At 37.1% G+C, this 19,918-nt stretch overlaps 3 protein-coding genes across 6 annotated transcripts in view; 2 read left to right on the top strand and 1 right to left on the bottom strand.

The window, feature by feature from the left end:
* LOC107555625 (rho-associated protein kinase 2-like) overlaps positions 1-3,881 on the top strand; it is a 29,059-nt gene extending 25,178 nt beyond the window's left edge. For 2 of the 4 annotated variants that reach the window (XM_016238480.1, XM_016238477.1), the window contains 3 exons: positions 520-796; positions 2,446-2,527; positions 2,914-3,881. In XM_016238480.1, the coding sequence (XP_016093966.1) occupies positions 520-796; positions 2,446-2,524 (356 nt within the window). In that variant the 3' untranslated portion in view covers positions 2,525-2,527; positions 2,914-3,881. Of the gene's footprint in view, positions 1-519; positions 797-1,850; positions 1,921-2,445; positions 2,528-2,913 lie in introns of all 4 variants that reach the window. The other 2 variants (XM_016238478.1, XM_016238479.1) reach the window with 2 other exon arrangements.
* Positions 3,882-4,077: 196 nt separating this feature from the next.
* Positions 4,078-7,137, top strand: LOC107555613 (leucine-rich alpha-2-glycoprotein-like). The gene is made up of 2 exons (XM_016238468.1): positions 4,078-4,507; positions 5,497-7,137. The coding sequence occupies exons 1-2, from the start codon at positions 4,171-4,173 to the stop codon at positions 6,153-6,155; spliced, it is 996 nt and encodes a 331-aa protein (XP_016093954.1). The 5' UTR covers positions 4,078-4,170; the 3' UTR covers positions 6,156-7,137.
* Positions 7,138-13,887: 6,750 nt separating this feature from the next.
* LOC107555606 (potassium voltage-gated channel subfamily F member 1-like) lies at positions 13,888-16,113 on the bottom strand. Its single transcript, XM_016238463.1, has 2 exons — positions 16,039-16,113; positions 13,888-15,365 (listed from the first exon to the last, which is right to left on the bottom strand). The coding sequence occupies exon 2, from the start codon at positions 15,358-15,360 to the stop codon at positions 13,888-13,890; it is 1,473 nt and encodes a 490-aa protein (XP_016093949.1). The 5' UTR covers positions 15,361-15,365; positions 16,039-16,113.
* Between the last annotated feature and the right edge of the window lie 3,805 nt (positions 16,114-19,918).

The raw sequence follows: 19,918 nt of genomic DNA, 5'->3' as shown, positions 1-19,918 counted from the left end.
TTGTAAAAAATAATTACTATAAATTTTATTATTATTATTATTACATTTTATTTATTTATTTACACTACCGTTTAAAGGTTTGTGGTCAATAAGATTTTTACCACGGCAGCGTGTATTTTATTAAAAATATATAGTAATATTGTGAGATATCATTACAATTTTAAAAAGTTTCTATTTTAATATGTTGTAAAATGTATTTTATATCTGTAATAACAAAGCTGAATTTTTAGCTGCCATTACTCCAGTCTTCAGTGTCATTTCTTTTTATGAGTGCTGAAAACAATTGCGCTGCTTAATATTTTTGTGGAAACCATGATACTTTATTTATATTATATTTTACTTTACATATTCTTTTTATCATTAGTAACATTATAAATGTCTTTACCGCTACTTTTTATGAATTTAATGCATCCATACTGACTCAAAATGGTTATTTATTTTAAATATGGACTCACTTTTGAACCTCCACATTGTACTTTGGATTGAAACTGACCTGTATGGTTCATTGTTTTTCTCCAGTGAACTATGACATGTCCACGGCGAAAGAGCTACTGCTGCTGGCCAACTCCACAGAAGAGCAGCAGAAATGGGTCAGACGCTTACTCAAGAGGGTCCCACGTAAAACTATAGCCCATTCCTCAAGCATAGCTATAGCTTCTCCTCCATCCGAGGCATCACCAACTGGCCTGTCCCCTCAGCCCTCTCCTCACCTGTCAGCCCGTTCATCTCCCAGACTTTCACACAGAGGAGCCGTCAAGGTGCATTCCACCCGACAGCAGCCCTCACCCAAGACCAGGTGAGAACCGCTTCACAGATCAACAGCTACTTACAAAGGAGCTTGAGGGAGAATAATGTTACACACGTCATTTAAGGTTAAAAAACGGGGATTTATAAAGCAGTGGTTCTCAACCAGGAGGTGAGGCCCACTACAAGGGGAATTATTATCGAATTATATAAAATGTGTATATATTTAATTTTAATGATAATTGATATTAATGTTAATTTTAATTATCTTAAAAATATATATAGTATAGAAGAACTATATAGATATAACTGTATAGAAGAACATACAGTTCTTGAAACTTCTGGATTCGCAAAATTATTTGTGATGAATTAATTTACCTATATTGACACTACCAGTTTCTGTTAATAATATATTATTGTTCCGTTAATATTATATTATGTAGGGGCCAAACTCATGCCATTAGTTTTTAGCCCACAATTTTGTGTTAAGGAGGCTGATATTTTATCATTCTTTGACACAGTTTTCCATGAACATTTGAATGTGTAATTCATATCCATTTATACAGTCACTTTGTATAGTCATTAAAATCTGCTTTACTGTTTCCTACTTGCACTTCTGTACTAAGCTTCTGCTTAACTATTGAGAATGAGTATTGGAGCATTGCTAATGTTGTTGCTCCTTATATTTGTATAGAACCTTATTGGCAAGTGGCTTTAAATACAATAATTTGCTCAATTCAAAGAAAAAATCGCCCCAAAATAAACTTGTATAGACTACTTACTGTAATTTGATGCTGCTTTTGTCAATTTTTGGAGCTTGGCAGTTGTGGTCACTTTGGAAGAAAAGCAGCGTAAATTCTTAAAAATTCTCTATTTTTTTTCCCATGGGGAAAAAATTACATTCGGGTTTGGAACAAAATGAAAGTGAATATATAATGTCAGCATCAAATGTTTTTTGGGTGAACTGCAGCTTCAGTCAAGGTAAATGTAGATGCTCTTGATTATAGTGCTGTCATATGTTAACCTGGCACAAGAAGTTAGATTTGGCTGTGAAGTTGCACAGGTTCTCACTCAGTAGCTTACATTATACTGCTAACCTTTTATAGCCCTGGCCCCATGCTCCGTATCATACTTCATTGACCTTTCACCTTCCCCACTTGTGCTTATATGTGGACAGTAAGTACACTGCATGACTGCTTACCGCTCAGGTTTTCTGCTTGTCTGTGCTGCCCTAAAACACCACCTTCAGATATTTGGCTGTCTGTTCTGTTCTCTGTATGCATCTAAAACGGAATAAATCTTCTTTGCTTGAATGTAAATGCTAAAAAAAAAACATCAACTAACAATGCAATCTCTCTTTTAATTCCATAATATTGGCATCTAATTCTAACTGAGCTAATTCTAACTTTTTAAACACAGTATCTGATTAAATATCAGACATTCCAAGAAGAAAAAAACAATATCATGAGGGTCCGGGGCAAATATCTGCCCAAAAAAATGCAATCGTAAGATCTTATTCTAAATTACAATTAAGTATAAATAAAGAGCAGCATCTGTCACTCTCACACCTTTGTAGAACTTAAAGAAAATACTATTTTTCAAAAACTGCATTGTTCTGTATACCTTAAGTTAAACATGGGTGGCCATAATTTTTTCCGTTGATATTTTTACATGAGGCCGAATGACTCCTCTTTGTTCCAGATTGCTTGAGTTGGGCCTGAAGGACTGGGGTTGGTCTCTTGATGTTGAAATGGATGATGACGATGTATTAGACTTCTGAGGAGTTGAGTTTGTGGGGTAACCACAGTGGTGCCTTAGCATGTTTTTGTGTCTGTGTGTTTATGCTTTGGCTTTAAAGTTGTTTTTGAAGTATGGCATTAATAGTGCAGTTTTTTTTCCCAATGTGAGGAACTATAGCTAGGTCAGGTTTTGATATAGATATTGTGTTTGATGCTCTAATATGAGTGGGCATGTTTGTGTGTAAGTGTTTGGCTGAATTAAAAAAGTCTGGCTTAGTTTGATTGAATGAGGCAGATCTGAAAACTGATGGTGTGGTGGTAAAGCTGTTGTGTGTGGTTGAATAGAGAATGGGATGTGAAATGTCTGCCATATATATATATATATTATTTTTCATTGACCTGAAACTTCTCTCCTCTCTTTTAATTTCAGCTAACTTTGGTGAAGGTTGGATAGGTGATAATCCATCTGGGAACTATGAAAGCGGAGCAAATGGCAGGACTTCCAAGTGCCAAACTCCACAAGTATAAATGGCTGGGGAAGGGGCGGTCTAATATTTAAAACAGAACAAGCCATAAATCCCCAAAAGGGTGCAGTTTCAATTTTAAGCCATTATAAGAGTGTTTTATGTCTTTGTAGACTATACAATTCTTTAAAAAAAATGCTGTTTAAAGAATTTTTAACTTTTTGGTCTCCTTGCAAGGTTGTCAATAAGTGTGACTGTTTGCCTGAGTGTGAGTTTGAAACAGAATATATAGGCCTACTTTGACTCTGCAATTACATGATCATCTGAATTTATATACTCAAATATTATATCTATTTTTTGTTAGGAAAAACAGATAAATATTTAGTGACAGATTATATTTTTATCATGCATTATATGAAAGAACACTTTTTGAAAACTGCTTTTCAAAGAGCATTACTTAGTTGTTTGCCAGAACTATCTGCTCAAAATATATGCATTATTAAAGACTGGTATTACATTATGCAATGATGCAATCCGTAGGACATTTTAACATTTGTATTAATTGCTGTGACAAAAATTAGACACAATCTGAATGCATAGTGGAACATGAAGACCTCCGGTCCAAGCATTTTCTGTGTTTTATCATTTTGCCATGTTACCACTGACAAACCATTGAAACATTGTGAAATTGTTAATAAAAAAGCTTTATTTGATGAACTTCTTATGTGTGATGATCCAAAACTTATCTGGGGCGTTTATACAGGAAACAAAATAATTTTGTCTTGGAGAAAGGTCGCATTAATGTATTCAGTTAGTATAATCATTATTACTTGTTTATAAGAAGATAAAGCCTTTAAAGAGGTGGGTAACTTAAATGTTGAAATATTACATGATATACATTGATATACATGTAAAAATTAACATGGGGAGAAAAAAAAGTTAAAATATAATTTTACTTAAGATTTGTTGCCAGTGTCGTTTACAAAGAGTTAAAAAAGCATGATTTTCCTTTGTAGTAAATGATTCACAAAAATTGATTAATAAAAGTCCAATGTTGCACAAGCGTTTAAACCAAATGTTGACCTGGAAAATCCTTGATTGCATGTTGACCAATGTAATATGTGATTCAGGTTATAAAAGCAGAATCAGTTCAAGACTGAGGCATTGAGGTCTCTATTAAGATCCTCTGTATAATCTTATTTCTGTTGTGTCTTGTCATAAATATGTACAACTATTATTTTCTAATACTTGCAGTGCTACACAGCTGCTTAGCTTATAAGCAGAGTGTTTCGCACCCAGGAAAATGCAGACTTGTCTTCAGATCCGATGAGGTCCAAGTCATTTGTGCGTCTGTTAACTTCAAACAGTTACCCAGCAAGGACTTCCCAGGTAACACTACAGACCTCAGTGTCCGCTTCAGCAATTTAAGCTCCATAACATCTGATGACCTGAAGATCTTGTCCCATCTGAGGCAGCTCAGTCTGATCAGAAACCAGCTGCGTACATTACCTGCGGACCTGCTTTTGGGCCTGTCAAATCTTCATGTGCTTGACCTTACAGGTAATGAGTGTGTGTGTGTTCCTCAAATTTAATCAATTTGTCTGTGTCTGTGCATCCCATAGAGACTGCCAGTCTGGCTGTGCATTAGTGGGAACTTTTCGTTAATAGTAGGGACTCTTTCTAAAGGTTACTTTGTACCGCAGTATGCGGTGACAAAATGCTGGTTTTATGAGTATCATGGATTTGTTCAATCAGGAGCTAAACAAGTGAGTCTTTTGAGTGAGTTATCCAATCATTCACTGACTCATTCTGATTCACTGATTCATGAGCAAAACTATTTTATATGGCTGAATTTGTAAAAGCATACTAGCATACTACTATTTCTGACATAATAAGAGTAGTGTTGGCTGTATGATATTTTGAATTCAGTCTTTATGGTGAGTCACTGAATCACTAAATTTACAATAGTGATTAATTAAAAGATGCTGACTTAATTAGAATGAAACAATTAACTGAGCCATTGAACAATTTCTTCAACCTTTAAGTTCAAAAACACTGACTGGAACTAAACAAGTAAATGAGTCATTAAATCAATTTCTCAACCGATTTGTTAAAAAACGCAGAATCATTCAGGAACAATTATCACTGAATCATTTCCCCAGCTGGCCCATTAAAAAACGCTGACAACCCTGAATGAAATAGGTGAGTGGGTCTTTAAAAGGATAGGTCATCCAAAAATAAAAACTCTGCCATTATGTTATAATCCATTTCCATATGGAAAAAATACTATGGGAATCAATGGGGAACATAAAAAACGGGTTTGGAACAACTTGAGGGTGAATAAATAATGAAGAATTTTTATTTTTATGTGAACTATCCCTTTAAATCGTTCTCTCACAGCCAATTGAATCGGTCAGGAACGATTATCGGATTGATTCATTGGACAAATCTCTCAAATGATTTCTTCAAAATACTGCAGAATCAGAACAAGCACACTTGTTCATGTGTGTTTATGCGTATCGGCTAATAATATGATCCTATCCTAATAGGTAACAAACTGACAGCTTTATCATCGCAAGTGTTTCATCATTCTCCTCTTGTGGAGCTCACACTCTCAGATAACCTGCTCTCTGAGATAGATGCTGACTGTCTGCCTGTAAACAACTCTCTCCAGAGGTTAGATTTGTCATCTAACAAATTTACCCAGCTGCCCGTGGCCTTCCTGCAAAGACTCAACAATCTCGAGAGCTTAGACTTCCGAAATAATCAGCTGGAAGAACTGACTCCTGGAGCTCTGACCTCTCTGCCTAAACTTGAGGCTCTGTACCTGGAAAACAACAGACTGAAGTCTTTAGCCGCATCAGCATTCATTGGTAATCCAAACCTTCGCCAGATGTTCTTGAGCGGCAACCGTTTGGAGAGCCTGCCTGCTGGAATTTTCCTCAAGCAGGACGAACTTGTTTTCCTTGACCTCAGGAACAACTATCTGCAAAACCTGACTCCAGGTACATTGGATGGACGTTTGTATGCTGTGCTGTCTGGTAATCCATGGCACTGCAACTCTAGTTTGGCATATCTATGGCATTGGCTGCGTATGAATAAAAAAAGAATTGTTCATGATGATACAATCACTTGTCAAACACCTGAACACATGAAGGGTAGAAACATCACTGAAATTGCTGCCGCAGAGCTTGGCATCAAGGACTAAGAAGATCATATAATAAAATACATGGTTTAAAACATGCTGTCACATATATGTTCGAAATCTTCTAAATACTTTACAAACTGTGAAATCTGAAAGATTTACTTACCAAATGATCAGAAATTCATATTTCATGATTGTACTATGCGTAATATTGAAAAAAAAAAACTTTTTTACTACTCCATCAAATTTCGTATAGAACTTTAAAGTAAATATTTCAATATGGAGCAAATATTTCATCTTATTAAAAAAGTTTTTTTTTAAACTCGAAAATCTTCTCTATTTACAAATCTTTTTGGAGAGTTTCCAGTTAACTAAATTCCTTAAATTCCAAGTATATAATTCGTGCTTTTAAAAGCCGGTTTGGTACTATTTTTAAAGAAAGAAAGCCTGATGTTGGTCAGCATAGGGCGTAATTGGAGGTGCATACTGTATGTCCTGAGGGAAATGTGGTTTCAGAAAAAGTTATTACAATTTTTAAATATCTACACTTGTCTTTTATAACTGTTCTGTCCGTTATTGCTTTTAATAATACATTACAAATTGTAATTTCACTGTATCTGTCTCGTTTTTTGTCTATCGGTTTGATGTAGGCTATGTGTCCTCAGAAATCCCTTGTGTGTCTTATAAAATGCCTTTGTGCATTGTAGAGATTTATAACTCCTGTGTACAAGGGCCATTTCCAGGGGAGGCTACTTATGAAAATTAAACCTTTTCATGTAGGGTATAAATAGGATAGAATTGATCAGATTGCGCCCTTGTTCCAACTTCTGCCCCCCCAGTGCCCCTCATTTGTTCATATATATATATAGAGAGAGAGAGAGAAAGAGAGACATTATGTTGGGGGTTCCAAAATGTAATTGATTCTGCATTTTTATTGGTATGACATCACTGTAAAAGCACTAAAATGTATTTATTCAAGCAGGAAAATAGAATGGTGAGTTATGAATGGGCATGTAGAGTCCCCATTAAGAAAGCCATTACAAATACTGAAAGGATACGTTATGGATAATATAATAAGAATAATGTAATGTTGTGAAGTTTACACTTTTAAACCTTAAATAATGCAAAAGGATGTGTCTGACCCTCTTTTCACCTTCTACTTTGCATTAAGGATGTGAAGATTGGTTCAGTGTTCAATGCAGCGTGATGATTTTTATAATTCCTCTGAGAGACTGACCATTACCTGAACCGTCATTAACAGTGCTTTTCAGGCCACAAATCTCATGCACTTTTATAGCCAGATTAAACCCTTTTAGAAGGTTTAAAGAGCTCACAGAGACTCACAAAAAATGCTTTGTGACCTTGAAAAACTCTGAAGTTGACCAATAATGTTTTAAGGCCAATGATCATATAGGCCTATCATTGTTAAGTTGTTACAGTAAACAGAATTTACTGTAACCATTCATTTTAAATTGACAGGAGATGTGGCATAATATATAATGATAATGATAAAAGTTTGAGTATTCTTTTAGGAGAAAAGTATGATAATCCATTCAAGGCTATTCCACACTACCACTTAATCGTTACTAAAAGCATGAATGCTAATGGAATTGTTCAAAATGAATTCCTCTCCATTTGCTTACATGTATATATTAACATTATTTCATTATCAAAGGCAAAATTAAATCAGATCGTTCGTCTGTACTGAATGAGATGTAATACAATATATATATATATATATACACTAGTCCCGCAAGAATCCATCGCGGGTTGTTTTGATTCTGATGCGATTCACGAAACAAATGACTCTTTTGAGCTGATTCTTTTGAACAGTTCTAATTTTGAACTGTTTGAATCAATCAAAGGAATCCTTCACCTCTGATTCTATTACTGAACTTTTTTAATGAAGGAAGATGTGTATGTATGTAGGCTATATGGCTACTACCGTTCAAAGTTTTAAAGTGATGAAAGTGACAGTTGAGACATGTATAACGTTTTTAAAAATAAGTATCTTACGCTTAAGTGTCACATGATCCTTCAGATAGGCCTGTCACGATAACAACTTTTTGTTGTGCAATATATTGCCCCAGAAATAATTGCGATAAGTGATATTATTGTCATTTTAAAGACCATTTTATGCCACTGAATATATAATCATAATATAAAAGCATAATAATGCAAGAAGGCAACACACTTCCAAATGACAACAAACTTTTAATTCTTAAGAATATTTAGATCATGGAAATTAACCTATCAAAATATTAGATACCTTAATAAACCTGAATAAATAGTAAATAAACATTTTTCTATTGCAAAGTAACAAGTAGAAAAAAGAAAAATTCACAAAGAAATTGTATGGAGATTCTTCCATCTACAGATTTTTCCCTGACCTTCTTTTTTTCTGTAAATAAGTATCTTACGCTTAAGTGTCACATGATCCTTCAGATAGGCCTGTCACGATAACAACTTTTTGTTGTGCAATATATTGCCCCAGAAATAATTGCGATAAGTGATATTATTGTCATTTTAAAGACCATTTTATGCCACTGAATATATAATCATAATATAAAAGCATAATAATGCAAGAAGGCAACACACTTCCAAATGACAACAAACTTTTAATTCTTAAGAATATTTAGATCATGGAAATTAACCTATCAAAATATTAGATACCTTAATAAACCTGAATAAATAGTAAATAAACATTTTTCTATTGCAAAGTAACAAGTAGAAAAAAGAAAAATTCACAAAGAAATTGTATGGAGATTCTTCCATCTACAGATTTTTCCCTGACCTTCTTTTTTTCTGTAAATTAAGGGTGCACACTATTGCTGAAAAACACAATCACTGCTTAGCCGTCAGATGTCTGTATGCACAAAGCCACAGATCCCTAAACAAGGCCATATCTGCAGATGAAACTTTTTTTTGTAGAAGCACTTTTTAAATTTGAGCTAGCACCAACTACACGACATACGAGAAGCTGCAAAAGACACAGGCACAAGTGGAATGCAAAAAACATGGTGACATTAATTTTTAAGTAAATATAATGGGCGATATATTGCGTCACCAAAAATGATTGAGGTCATGTACATTTATTGCGCGATAAGTCGATATATTGATTATTGTGACAGGCCTACCTTCAGAAACAGTGATGTTTCATTTCAACACTGATAAAAAAATAAATGTTTTGAATGATTTCTGAAGGATCATGTGACACTGAAGCTTGAGAATGCTTAAAAAAACTACCATGTAAGGGTGTGCGGGCAAGAAAAGGTTCCTGTCTGAAACACTCATTAGTCAAAAAGCTTTAAAAAGGTCACGCTAACTCTTTAACAACTCTTTGCCAAAAACATTGTGTTTAGAATATTGCCCATATCCTGAGAGAAATATGATCATAAGTCTGCTTTATACCAGTAATTAATTATACAGAGTAATGGACCTGCTCCTCTCTGGACCCAGCTTGCTCTGCCACTCATGGCCAATTTCTTTAATTAGGCGTCTGCTGATAATGTAAGCACAGTGTGTGAAATATATCTTCTATAAAATTGTGTCTTTTGTGGGTTCTTGCTCGCCTGAAGGGCGGGAATGTTGTAGACAGTGTGCTGCCATAAGATTTAAGAGCAGGGATTTACTGGGCTTTTCAATCTTAGCTTGTCTGTGCTGTTCTAAGGATGACCTTGCTGTTGTGAGTAGACTACAGTGTGACTGTCACTTCCTGTAATGTGGAGCGAGTCCTACCGGATTGAGATTCCTCACAGCAGCTGAGATGACATGGGGTGGTGAGGAATGGCTCCCTGAGAGCCACGTGTCTTTTTCATGCACTGACGAGATATTGACGGCTAAACACTGCACATATAACCTTAGTGGCATAATTTATATATGACTTGATGCTGTCTGTCAACAGGAAGTTAAGTGTTCACCTAGTTTATTTATATTCTTCTTCATGCTCTCATTTTCATCCTCGTTTAGCAAAGAGGGTGGCACAGCAGCATAATGGAGTATTGTGTGTTTTTAATGTGGTTGTGGCACCCGTCCATCTTCCCAATAACCTGCACTTAACTCTCAGCATAACTCATTTTTTCATTGATTTCAGCCAAAGGTTGCGATTTGCTAAATCCACGCTGGTCTGGATGTTTTAAGAGCTTATTTCATGGTCACATGAATGCCATGGGTAATGAATGTTTTGGGAATAAAATTATGGCTTGGTTTGATATTGGCTGAGAAGTGTGTTATGTCTGGCTGTAGTGCTGATTTGGACCTAGGTTTGAGTCCAGACTAGGACATTTATTGTTGTATAAGTAATTAAATAAATACCTCAGAACAAAAATTTATCTATATACAACTTTTTTGTTGCCAGGGACCTCAAATGTTCATCTGCTTTTACAAGAGACCCCCTTCCTATGTATTTTCATGCAAAAAAAAAAAACATTTACACTTTGCTTGTTAGGGGGCTGACGAGATGTGTAGATCCATATGCAAAGCTTTATTGAGCAGAGAGGTCAGAAACACAGGCAGGGTCAAACAGGTATATGGCGGGCAAGACACAAGAATAGTCCTAGGGCTAGCGTAGGTCGATGAACGGCAAACAGAATCAGAAGGGACAAGACTAAAGGGAGAAATCCAGGAAACCAGGCAAAGATCAGGAACCGAGAAAACAGGTAAGACTAGGCTAGGCTAGGCTGCTAACAAGGGCTCTGTAGAGTAGCTATCAAGAGATAGGCGCTAAACAATACTCGGCAGAGGGAAGGGATCAGAGTGAGTGTTAAATATTGAGGGAGTGATATGAAACAGCTGGGTGCAATCAGTGTTGTGCAATTAGTGAACCAGCTGTGTGCAATCAGTGCAATGAATGATGGGATATGTAGTCCGGGATGATATGCAACAGTGTGAGTGCGAGAGTCAATGAAAATGGGAAGGGTGACCTCTGATGGTTAGCCGACGGAAGTTCATGGACCGGATTCGTGACATTGCTAAGGCCAAAGCAAATTATTAAATATTGTTTTCAAAATATATATTAACTTCACTGTAAAAAAATCAAAAGTTGAGAAAACTTAAAAGTTTAAGGCAACCAGCTTCAGGAGGATTTTGAGTTTTCTCAACTTTTTGTTGTATAAACTGAATACAACAAGTTGAGAAAACTCAAAAACGTCCTGAAGCTGGTTGCCTTCAACTTTTAAGTTTTCTCAACCTTTGAATTTTTTGTGTTGACAGTATATGTTTTATATCAGTTTTTAGAGTGTATAAACCTAAACAGAAACTTTTACAATTTAAATTTTTCCTGAAGCACTTTGCACAATAAATAATTAAACTTAATATTGTTAAATTTGACTGCTTTAAAAACACTTAATGTAAAAAACCTTTGTCTTTTCTCAAATTTTCTGCTGACCTCCTAGCACTCCTCTGTGGCCCCTCGGTCCTCAGACCCTATTTTAAAAGCCCTGTTTTAAAGTTTAAACCCATGAAAGGTGAATAGGCCTGTTATTTTTTGCTTTTCAGAGTTTTCACTCCCTAATTTCCCACCATCAGTAAAGGTCAGTTTTGATCCCTGTGATCACTCTTCCCTAGATTTAACCACAGTCCCTAAGTGTGGCAAGCACTTTTTGTGAAGAAATAGCTTCTACAGCTTCTAAAGAAAAAGGGGGCTTCTACAGTACTTTTAAGTACCAGTTGTGCAGCTGTGCTTTTCCTCCATTTTCCCCTCTGAAAATTACTCTTGATGTGGAGGAAGGTCTCTTTCTCTCACTCCATTTAAATCACAGCAGCTTCTTTTGCCTCTTGCTACTTTTATTGTAAGCAGATCTGCAAATTTAAACAGTCATTTTATTAATTTTTTCATTAGATTGCAGTTATTCACATTCTATCCTCCTCAGCACATAAACTGAGCAAAATTATTAGCCTATTACCTGTTTGTCTCTTGATAACAAATCTGTGTGCTTTCAAAAGGTCAAGCACAATGACCTCTGAAAAACAGACGATTTGTAAGGAACATAGTGGCTTGTGTGTAATGGCTGATTTGACCTCTTAGAACTCCTAGAGGGGAAACTTATTTTTAGAACTGAAAAGCGGTAGGCTTTGAGATTCCAAAATGTGTCTGATGTGGAGGGGGGGCTGACAATGTGCTCTGGTTACAATGTAGTGTGGGTAACTCAATACTGATTCATGTGCAATTGAGATTTTGGACGCCGTCAGCTGCATGGAACATGTGCTTCCCTCTTAGCTGGACAAAAGCATGACAGTGTGAGAGTTATAGAGGTGCATTTAGCTGTTATTTATGTTGTAGACACTAATATGTGGCCTATATTCCCCATTTTGTGTTGTGTGATGCTGATTTAGTTGTGCTGGACGGGTCAGTGATTACTGGCTATTAGCACCGGCTGCTCTTTTGTCCACCCACATGCCAGATCTAAGCCATAAGTGTCCAGCCATCAGTAGACCTACACACACAAACACAAAGATCTTTCCACGTGGGCACAAACACATTCACTGCATTAATTCACTCAGACAGAATGAATAACACCCACACACAAACACACCCACATCCACATCCATCCATGTCTTTCTGGAGCCAACAAATGAGTGTCTGACACCCGAGGGACGCTCAAAGTACTGTGGCAAAATTCAGATCCTCTAGACACATCATTCAAACTCCCACAGAGGGGGATGGTGGTTCACACTAGTTTAAGGGCAGGTGAGATAAAAAAAAAACACTAGGGAGAGATGTCTATGTGTACAGGACAAGATCAGACTGAATTTTTTTAATAATCTGATGTATCTAAAGCACCATATTGTAATTGTATACAATATTTTAGACATCAACTGGCATATCATAGCATGCACATTCAGTCACCAGAGCAAAAACACGCATATTGTTTGCTGGTTTTGTTTTACAGTTTTGAACTATTGCTATTGCTCAATCTACATAGTAATAATAATAATAATTGAAACAATCATTTGCTTTCATTTAATGCCAAATGGCTATAGAAATGAGAGAGGAGAACTGTTTAATGTGGAAACAAAAGAAATCCAGACACACAGTCATTTTATTTTAAAGATCATTGAAAAAATGTTACAAAAATGTATACAAATTAGGTTGTGATTCAGAGTGCTCTATAAATTCAAGTCATTTTTCTTCCTTCAGGCTTGTTCAGTTAAGAGACCAGTCAGATATTTTCATTACTGTAAGATGTCTTCAGAGACAAGGAGTCTTGAAGCCTTTGATGTATGTAAGATTTAAATGATTGATTTCAATACATTTAATGATTTTGAATACATTTTACTTACAATTATCAACCCTTTTAATTTACTTCTCTTATTGTTTTACTTTAATGCTTCTTGATAAAGTGTTGTTTTGATAGTTGCATTGACCCTTAGTAACCCATTTTATTTCATTCTTTTCTGAAAAGAGTCTTCGGAGTGTATACACTTACTTACAGTATAGCTACTATGTAGGCATATTAATAAAAGGTGACTAAACCTGATAAAGAGCCATTTTATGTTAAAAGCTTAAAGATTTGATTACTGACATTGTTGAGCAGAGGGTTAGAGTTACATCAACTACATATTTAAACATTAGATAGATAGATAGATAGATAGATAGATAGATAGATAGATAGATAGATAGATAGATAGATAGATAGATAGATAGAGTTTAAGGATTATTGAACAAGTTTAGCCGTTTTCCATACTGTAATTACAGTGCACTGTTCATATTGATTATTTCTGTTTCTGAATTAGTTTATTATTGAGTATAATACTAGAATACTAGTATTGACAGAGGATAAGCGCAAATCACTCTCTAGTTGTTCTTGCATTCGTGGGCAGGTTGGCCTTTGGACACATTTGTTGGATCACCAAGTAATGGGATATATGTGTCACTCCGCGACGCGCTCACAGCAGCGCTATCCCACACCGAGCTACTGCCAGCCGAAGCCGTTCTTCCAGCCTCCAGACACTCCTGCGCTTCCTCCTTCGTGCGTAACGCCATGAGTTCGATCTCATGCTTGGCAGCTGTTTCTAGCACACGTTGCTTACTGTAAACAATGACGAAGTTGTTAATAATCGGGTGGATTGGCAACGCTATAGCTATTACGCCACATAGAAAACTGACAGCCGCGTTACACCTGCCCAGCGTTGTTTTAGGATAGATGTCTCCATAACCCACAGTGGTCATAGTAATGATAGCCCACCAGAAGGACTGTGGGATGCTGGTGAACATGGTCTCCGGGTGGCTCTGCTCCAGTGTGTACCCCAGCGCGGAAAACAGGAAAATCCCCAAGCTCATGTACATGAGCAACAGACCCAGCTCTTTCAAGCTGCTTTTGAGTGCGAATGTAAGAGTTTGCAGACCTGCTGAGTGGCGCGCGAGTTTGAAAATGCGCGCAATGCGCATGATCCGCAACGCCTGCACTGCCTGCTGGACGTTGGCGAGCTCCATGATAGCAGTGCCCAAATGCGTAAGAATCAACACCACGTAGAACGGCATGATGGCTAGAAAGTCTATTATATTCATGAAGGAAAACACAAAGCGCAACTGGTTCGAAGAGGACACGAAGCGCAAAATGTATTCCACTGTGAACCAGATGATGCAAGCCGTCTCGATGGACTCAAGGGCCGGGTGTTCCACGAGGTTACCCTGGGCATCTTCCACTTGCAGCTCCGGGATGGTTCCCACGCACATGACCACAGAGGAGAGCAGGATGAACGCGAACGACACCACTGTGATTACGCGCGCGGCTAAAGATGACTCTGGTTTCTCCATGAGTTTCCACAGGAACGCTTGACACTTCTGACCTCTAGTGACCCTCGCATCATCCTCCAGGTCGTCCAGGATGGTCTTGACCTTCTCTGCTATTTCTGCCAGCTCGTTTTGCACCTCATTTAAACTACTTATACAGCATTCGTCCAGATACTCCGCGTCTATCCCCCAATAGTCCATCTCTCTCATGAAGCGCATGGGACAGATTCCTCGCTTCATATGAATCTCTCCGTAGTAATATAGCTCTAGGATGCATTTGAAGGCCTCTGGGTCTCTGTCGAAGTAAAACTCTCGCTTTAAGTCGTCATAGTCATCACAGAGCGCGCAGAGATCTTCTTGTGTGGAATCCGTGGCTCGGTTCACCAGCTCCGCCAAACGCGTCTCGGGATATCGGTTCAGCACGTCCCCGTAGAGAATGTGCTTGACACCACCGATATTCACAGCAATCTCCGTCTCCTCACTCGCCTCTGATCCATTACTATCCGCGTAACGAGTCCTCGGGAACTCCCACATGTCAACTGTTACAATCCAGAGACAAAAACAAAATAAGAATCATTTTTAATCTAGAGGACCATGTTATAAAAAGGAACATGTCCATGACTAGTAACTAGATAAATATAGGAGAGACCGGGGCTAGAAACTGCCAAATAATTTCAGACTGTGATTTTTTGAAAATCTGCTTCCTTTTTGCCGGAAAAAAATACTACGTTTCTTGAAAACATGCTGACCAGCATAGGCTAACATTTCAAATGTATGTGACAACTTGGCCAGCTATGACGTTTGAAAAATAGCCTACTTTTTTCTTGAGAGCAGATTATACAGACACGATATTAACATTTTAATAAAAAAAATTAAATTTACGAAGGTTTTGATTTTGGCAGCAACATAGCCCAAACCATTGCTAAGACTAGTTACTGGACACAGCCCTTGACATCTTCCCCATGTGAAAGCTATAGTCCCAGTTTCCCCTTTTCTATTTGTAAATTAGCAAGAAAGAGGACAAAACTCGTTTTGCTCGCTTTAAGATTAAATAGGTTTTGTTTAATAGGCCTATATTGAAAAAATATTTTTACCTAAGGATTCAATACATTATTCAAATATTAGCCAAAGTCGTGTTCGCATTAATAAAGTCCAGTGCTCCACGTTATAATGTTCAAATGCAAATGGTCAATTGTGATAAAAAAAACTTACATATGTTTGGATCAAAACCTGTGAAGAAAGTCTTAAAAAGCTTCTGACTTCAGCTGCATGATGCCCGCGAGTAGAGCAGAATAAATCCGAAAGAGCGCAACATGAGTAAAGACGGGTGACAGGAGCAGAACTAAGGTGTGTTGAGTGTGTGTGTGTGTGTGTGTAGGAATGGAGCAGGCGTGATGGGAGGGGTGGAGAGTCATAAATTGTTTTCAGATTGAAGGACCAGGGACAGGCTGCAACTCAGGCAGTCATAAAACATATACTTTCTTACTGTGGTAATAATTAATTGGGGTTCATTTAAAAATATAGACTTACGACATCTCATGGTACTCGCACTTTCTTAAACTTTTTTTTTTACACTCATACAGGTTTTTATAGCCGGTTATTTTAATTATATAAATATTTCGAATGTAAAATTCGACCAAACATAAGCTGTTCTTTTGTAAAACACAGTTTTCTCCGCTCAGTACAAATAAATGCACAGTAGAAAGCACTTTAGTAAGTTACGCTTGTCGTTTGTGTCAAACAGTAGTCGTCCAGTGGTGCATTAGCACACGCAGCAGCTCAATTTTGTGTTGAAATATCCCGCTCTAGTGTTGAAAAGTGGAAACTGCAAGGCAACAAGTTGTGCAGCGTGATAAAACCGGAATACCCTGACTCGCTTTTGCAGTCCACACGCTGCTTGTATGTTTATCTTTATCCGTAATTTTTTAATACAAAGTGTCGATAATGTTTATTGCGTCCTAATAACTTCAACATAAAATTTCAAGCAGTTTTGGAATATTTATTTTTTAGTCGTACGGATTACAAATAAATGGAGAAGGGTCTGGCTGCAGCCTCGCACTTGCACTCTCAGACTTGCACTCTCAGACTTGCACTCTCAGACTTGCATTCTCAGACTTGCACTCTCTCAGACTTGCACTCTCAGACTTGGACTCTCTCAGACTTGCACTCTCAGACTTGCACGCTCTCAGACTTGCAGTTTCTCAGACTTGCACTCTCAGACTTGCATTCTCTCAGACTTGCACTCTCAGACTTGCATTCTCAGACTTGCACTCTCAGACTTGCGTTCTCAGAAACTTGCGCTTCCGCTAGCGACCTCACTTGCAGGCTTTATTTTTTATTTTGTTCTATTTTTTAGTACTTTTTTTTTGAATCCCTCAACATTTTACAGCAGTAGCCAGGTGGTGAAGACAAGAAAAAATAAACTAAATTACAATGTCACTTGCAATCGCCACTTGCACTCTCACAAATCGTGCATGTTGCCAATGGAGACAAGACGCTGTGGTGATTAAACGATTAAAACGAATTTAGTACTATAACATACAGGGTCCTGCAAGAAAAAGACAAGACCCGCAAATCCGTCGCCACAGAACAGCAGAATATGAACGCATGCGCAAAGTCTCTCGTTAAGCGTTTTCCTCCTGTAGAAAAACATAAACACTTAACATGGCTTAATGTATTAAGATGCTATTAAAATTTCAAATTAAATATACAATTTATTAATATAATGAATATGTATATAGTATTTTCCTCCCATGCCGCAAAACGTGGCATAATGGACTAAAAAGGCCAAACTCAATATGCTCCTCTACATTATTAATATACATAACTAATATGTACAGGCAAGCAGGTGAGACCAGAATAAATGCAACACGCACAGTTTCGCGTTAAGCGTTTTTCCATATAGAATAAACTGTCTACAGCTCTTTTATATCATTGTCTTTGTCCATTAAGCTACATTACGTGTCTTATTTATAATGATTTTCTATAGGAGGAAAATGTTTAACGTGCAATTTAACGCATTGCGTTCTGGGCTCGTCTGCTTGCCTGTACGGAGTTGATCCTTTTAAAATCATTTAATGCATTTCATAATGCACGTTCATATTTGTTGGTCTGTATATACTTTGAGTCAACAACAAGACATATAGGCTACTGTATTGTCTTTATCATAGTCCGTTATTATACAACATTAAGCGTTTTTCTGTATGGGAGGACAAGTGAAAGTTTGCGCATTGTGTTCATAGCCATCTGTTTGCCTTGTACATTAAATAATAACTATATATCGAATTTGATCTTTTAATTGAACTTAATGTATCTTAATACATTAAGCCATGTTAAGTGTTTATGTTTTTCTACAGGAGGAAAACGCTTAACCAGAGATTTTATGCATTGCGTTCATATTCTGCTGTTCAGTGGCCACGGATTTGCGGGTCTTGTCTTTTTCTTGCAGGACCCTGTATGTTATAGTACTAAATTCGTTTTAATCGTTTAATCACCACAGCGTCTTGTCTCCACTGGCAACACGCCCCATTTGTGTTGATAGAGTGCAAGTGGCGATTGCAAGTGACATTGTAATTTAGTTTATTTTTTCTTGTCTTCACCACCTGGCTACTGTTGTAAAATGTTGAGCGATTCAAACAAAAAGTATTCAATAAATAGAACAAAATAAAAAAAGACTGCAAGTGACGTCGCTGGCGGAAGCGCAAGTGTCTGAGAGTGCAAGTGCAAGGCTGCAGCTAGACCCTCTTGAATAAATATTTTAGGTATTAAAATAATCACATTATAATGATTTTACGTTTCAAAATCTGTGAGTTTTGATTACTGGCTTGAAAGGATTTATTTACTTTGATTCTCTATTCTCTGGATTTATTTACTTTGATTCTCTATGATATTCTCTGAAAGAGATGGATCACATTAGCCACTGGATAGATAGATAGAGTACAAACGAACGAACGAGCGATAGATGTTATCGATTTGTTTTTATTTCCTAAGTATTTTATTTATTATTTTGAAGTTGATGAATCACTCTCTGGTTGGTCTTGCTTTTGTACAGTTGGTCTTTGGGTGCATTTGCTGTATCACCGGGATACAGCAAATAGGCCTACAGGTCAGTTCGTTAAGCGGACGCACCAGCACTATCCCACACCGAGCTGTTGCCAACCGAAGCCTGTGATGGCATTTTTGTAGACTCCGGACACTCCTGCGCTTCATCCTTCATGCGTAACGCCATGAGTTCAATCTCATGCTTTGCAGTGGTTTCTAGCACACACTGCTTATTGTAAACAAGGATGAAGTTGATAATGATCAGGTGAACTGGTAAGTTGTAAATGATCAGGTGAACTGGTAACGTGATAGCTACGATTCCACACAGGAAACTTGCAGCGGCGTTACACCTGCCCAGTGTTGTTTTAGGATAGATGTCTCCATAACCCACAGTGGTCATGACAATGATACCCCACCAGAGGGACTGTGGGATGCTGGTGAACATGGTCTCTAGGTGGCTCTGCTCCAATGTGTACCCCAGTGCAGAGAACAAGAAAATTCCAGTGGTGGAGGTAACGAATTACAACTACTCACGTTACTGTAATTAAGTAGTTTTTTCGGGTACTTGTACTTTTTTGGAGTATATTTTTAAAGCTGTAATTTTACTTGTACTTAAGTACAAATTAAGCAAAATAAATCTACTTCATTACTTTTAAATCATAGTAAAATTTACGGTAAAAAAAACGGCAGCTGTGGTTGCCGGAATTTTACCGTAAAAAATACGGTAGCAACGTTTTAGATCTTAAATTTACAGTTAAATACCGTAATTTCGTTAACTGATATAATGTTAATATACCAACCTATTGAATTACTGAAATCTGTTTTGTACCTCTGTAATACACTGAGAACCACCAAATGCAGGTGGTGATGAGAAAGTCACAAGCCCATCACAAGCAGCTTTTAAATAATAACATATATAGAAGGTACACAGTGTCATTCACACAAACACTAAACACCATCATGGTAACACACATGAAACTGAAATAATGCAATAAACATTAATTTAACAACATTAGGTGTAACACACAACCCTAATATACAAAACTGATAA

Source organism: Sinocyclocheilus grahami, unplaced genomic scaffold (genome assembly GCF_001515645.1).
Source record: "Sinocyclocheilus grahami isolate Dianchi unplaced genomic scaffold, SAMN03320097.WGS_v1.1 scaffold540.1, whole genome shotgun sequence".
Taxonomy (NCBI): Eukaryota; Metazoa; Chordata; class Actinopteri; order Cypriniformes; family Cyprinidae; genus Sinocyclocheilus; species Sinocyclocheilus grahami.
The sequence above is the reverse complement of the archived record's forward strand: the minus strand, read 5'-3'. Positions and strand labels throughout refer to the sequence as shown.

Excerpts from the sequence above, each read along its gene's own strand:
- LOC107555613 (XM_016238468.1), top strand. The coding sequence starts at position 4,171 with ATGTACAACTATTATTTTCTAATACTTGCAGTGCTACACAGCTGCTTA. Across the intron at positions 4,508-5,496 it reads TCATGTGCTTGACCTTACAG|GTAACAAACTGACAGCTTTA; the intron begins GTAATGAGTGTG and ends CTATCCTAATAG.
- LOC107555606 (XM_016238463.1), bottom strand. The coding sequence starts at position 15,360 with ATGTGGGAGTTCCCGAGGACTCGTTACGCGGATAGTAATGGATCAGAG.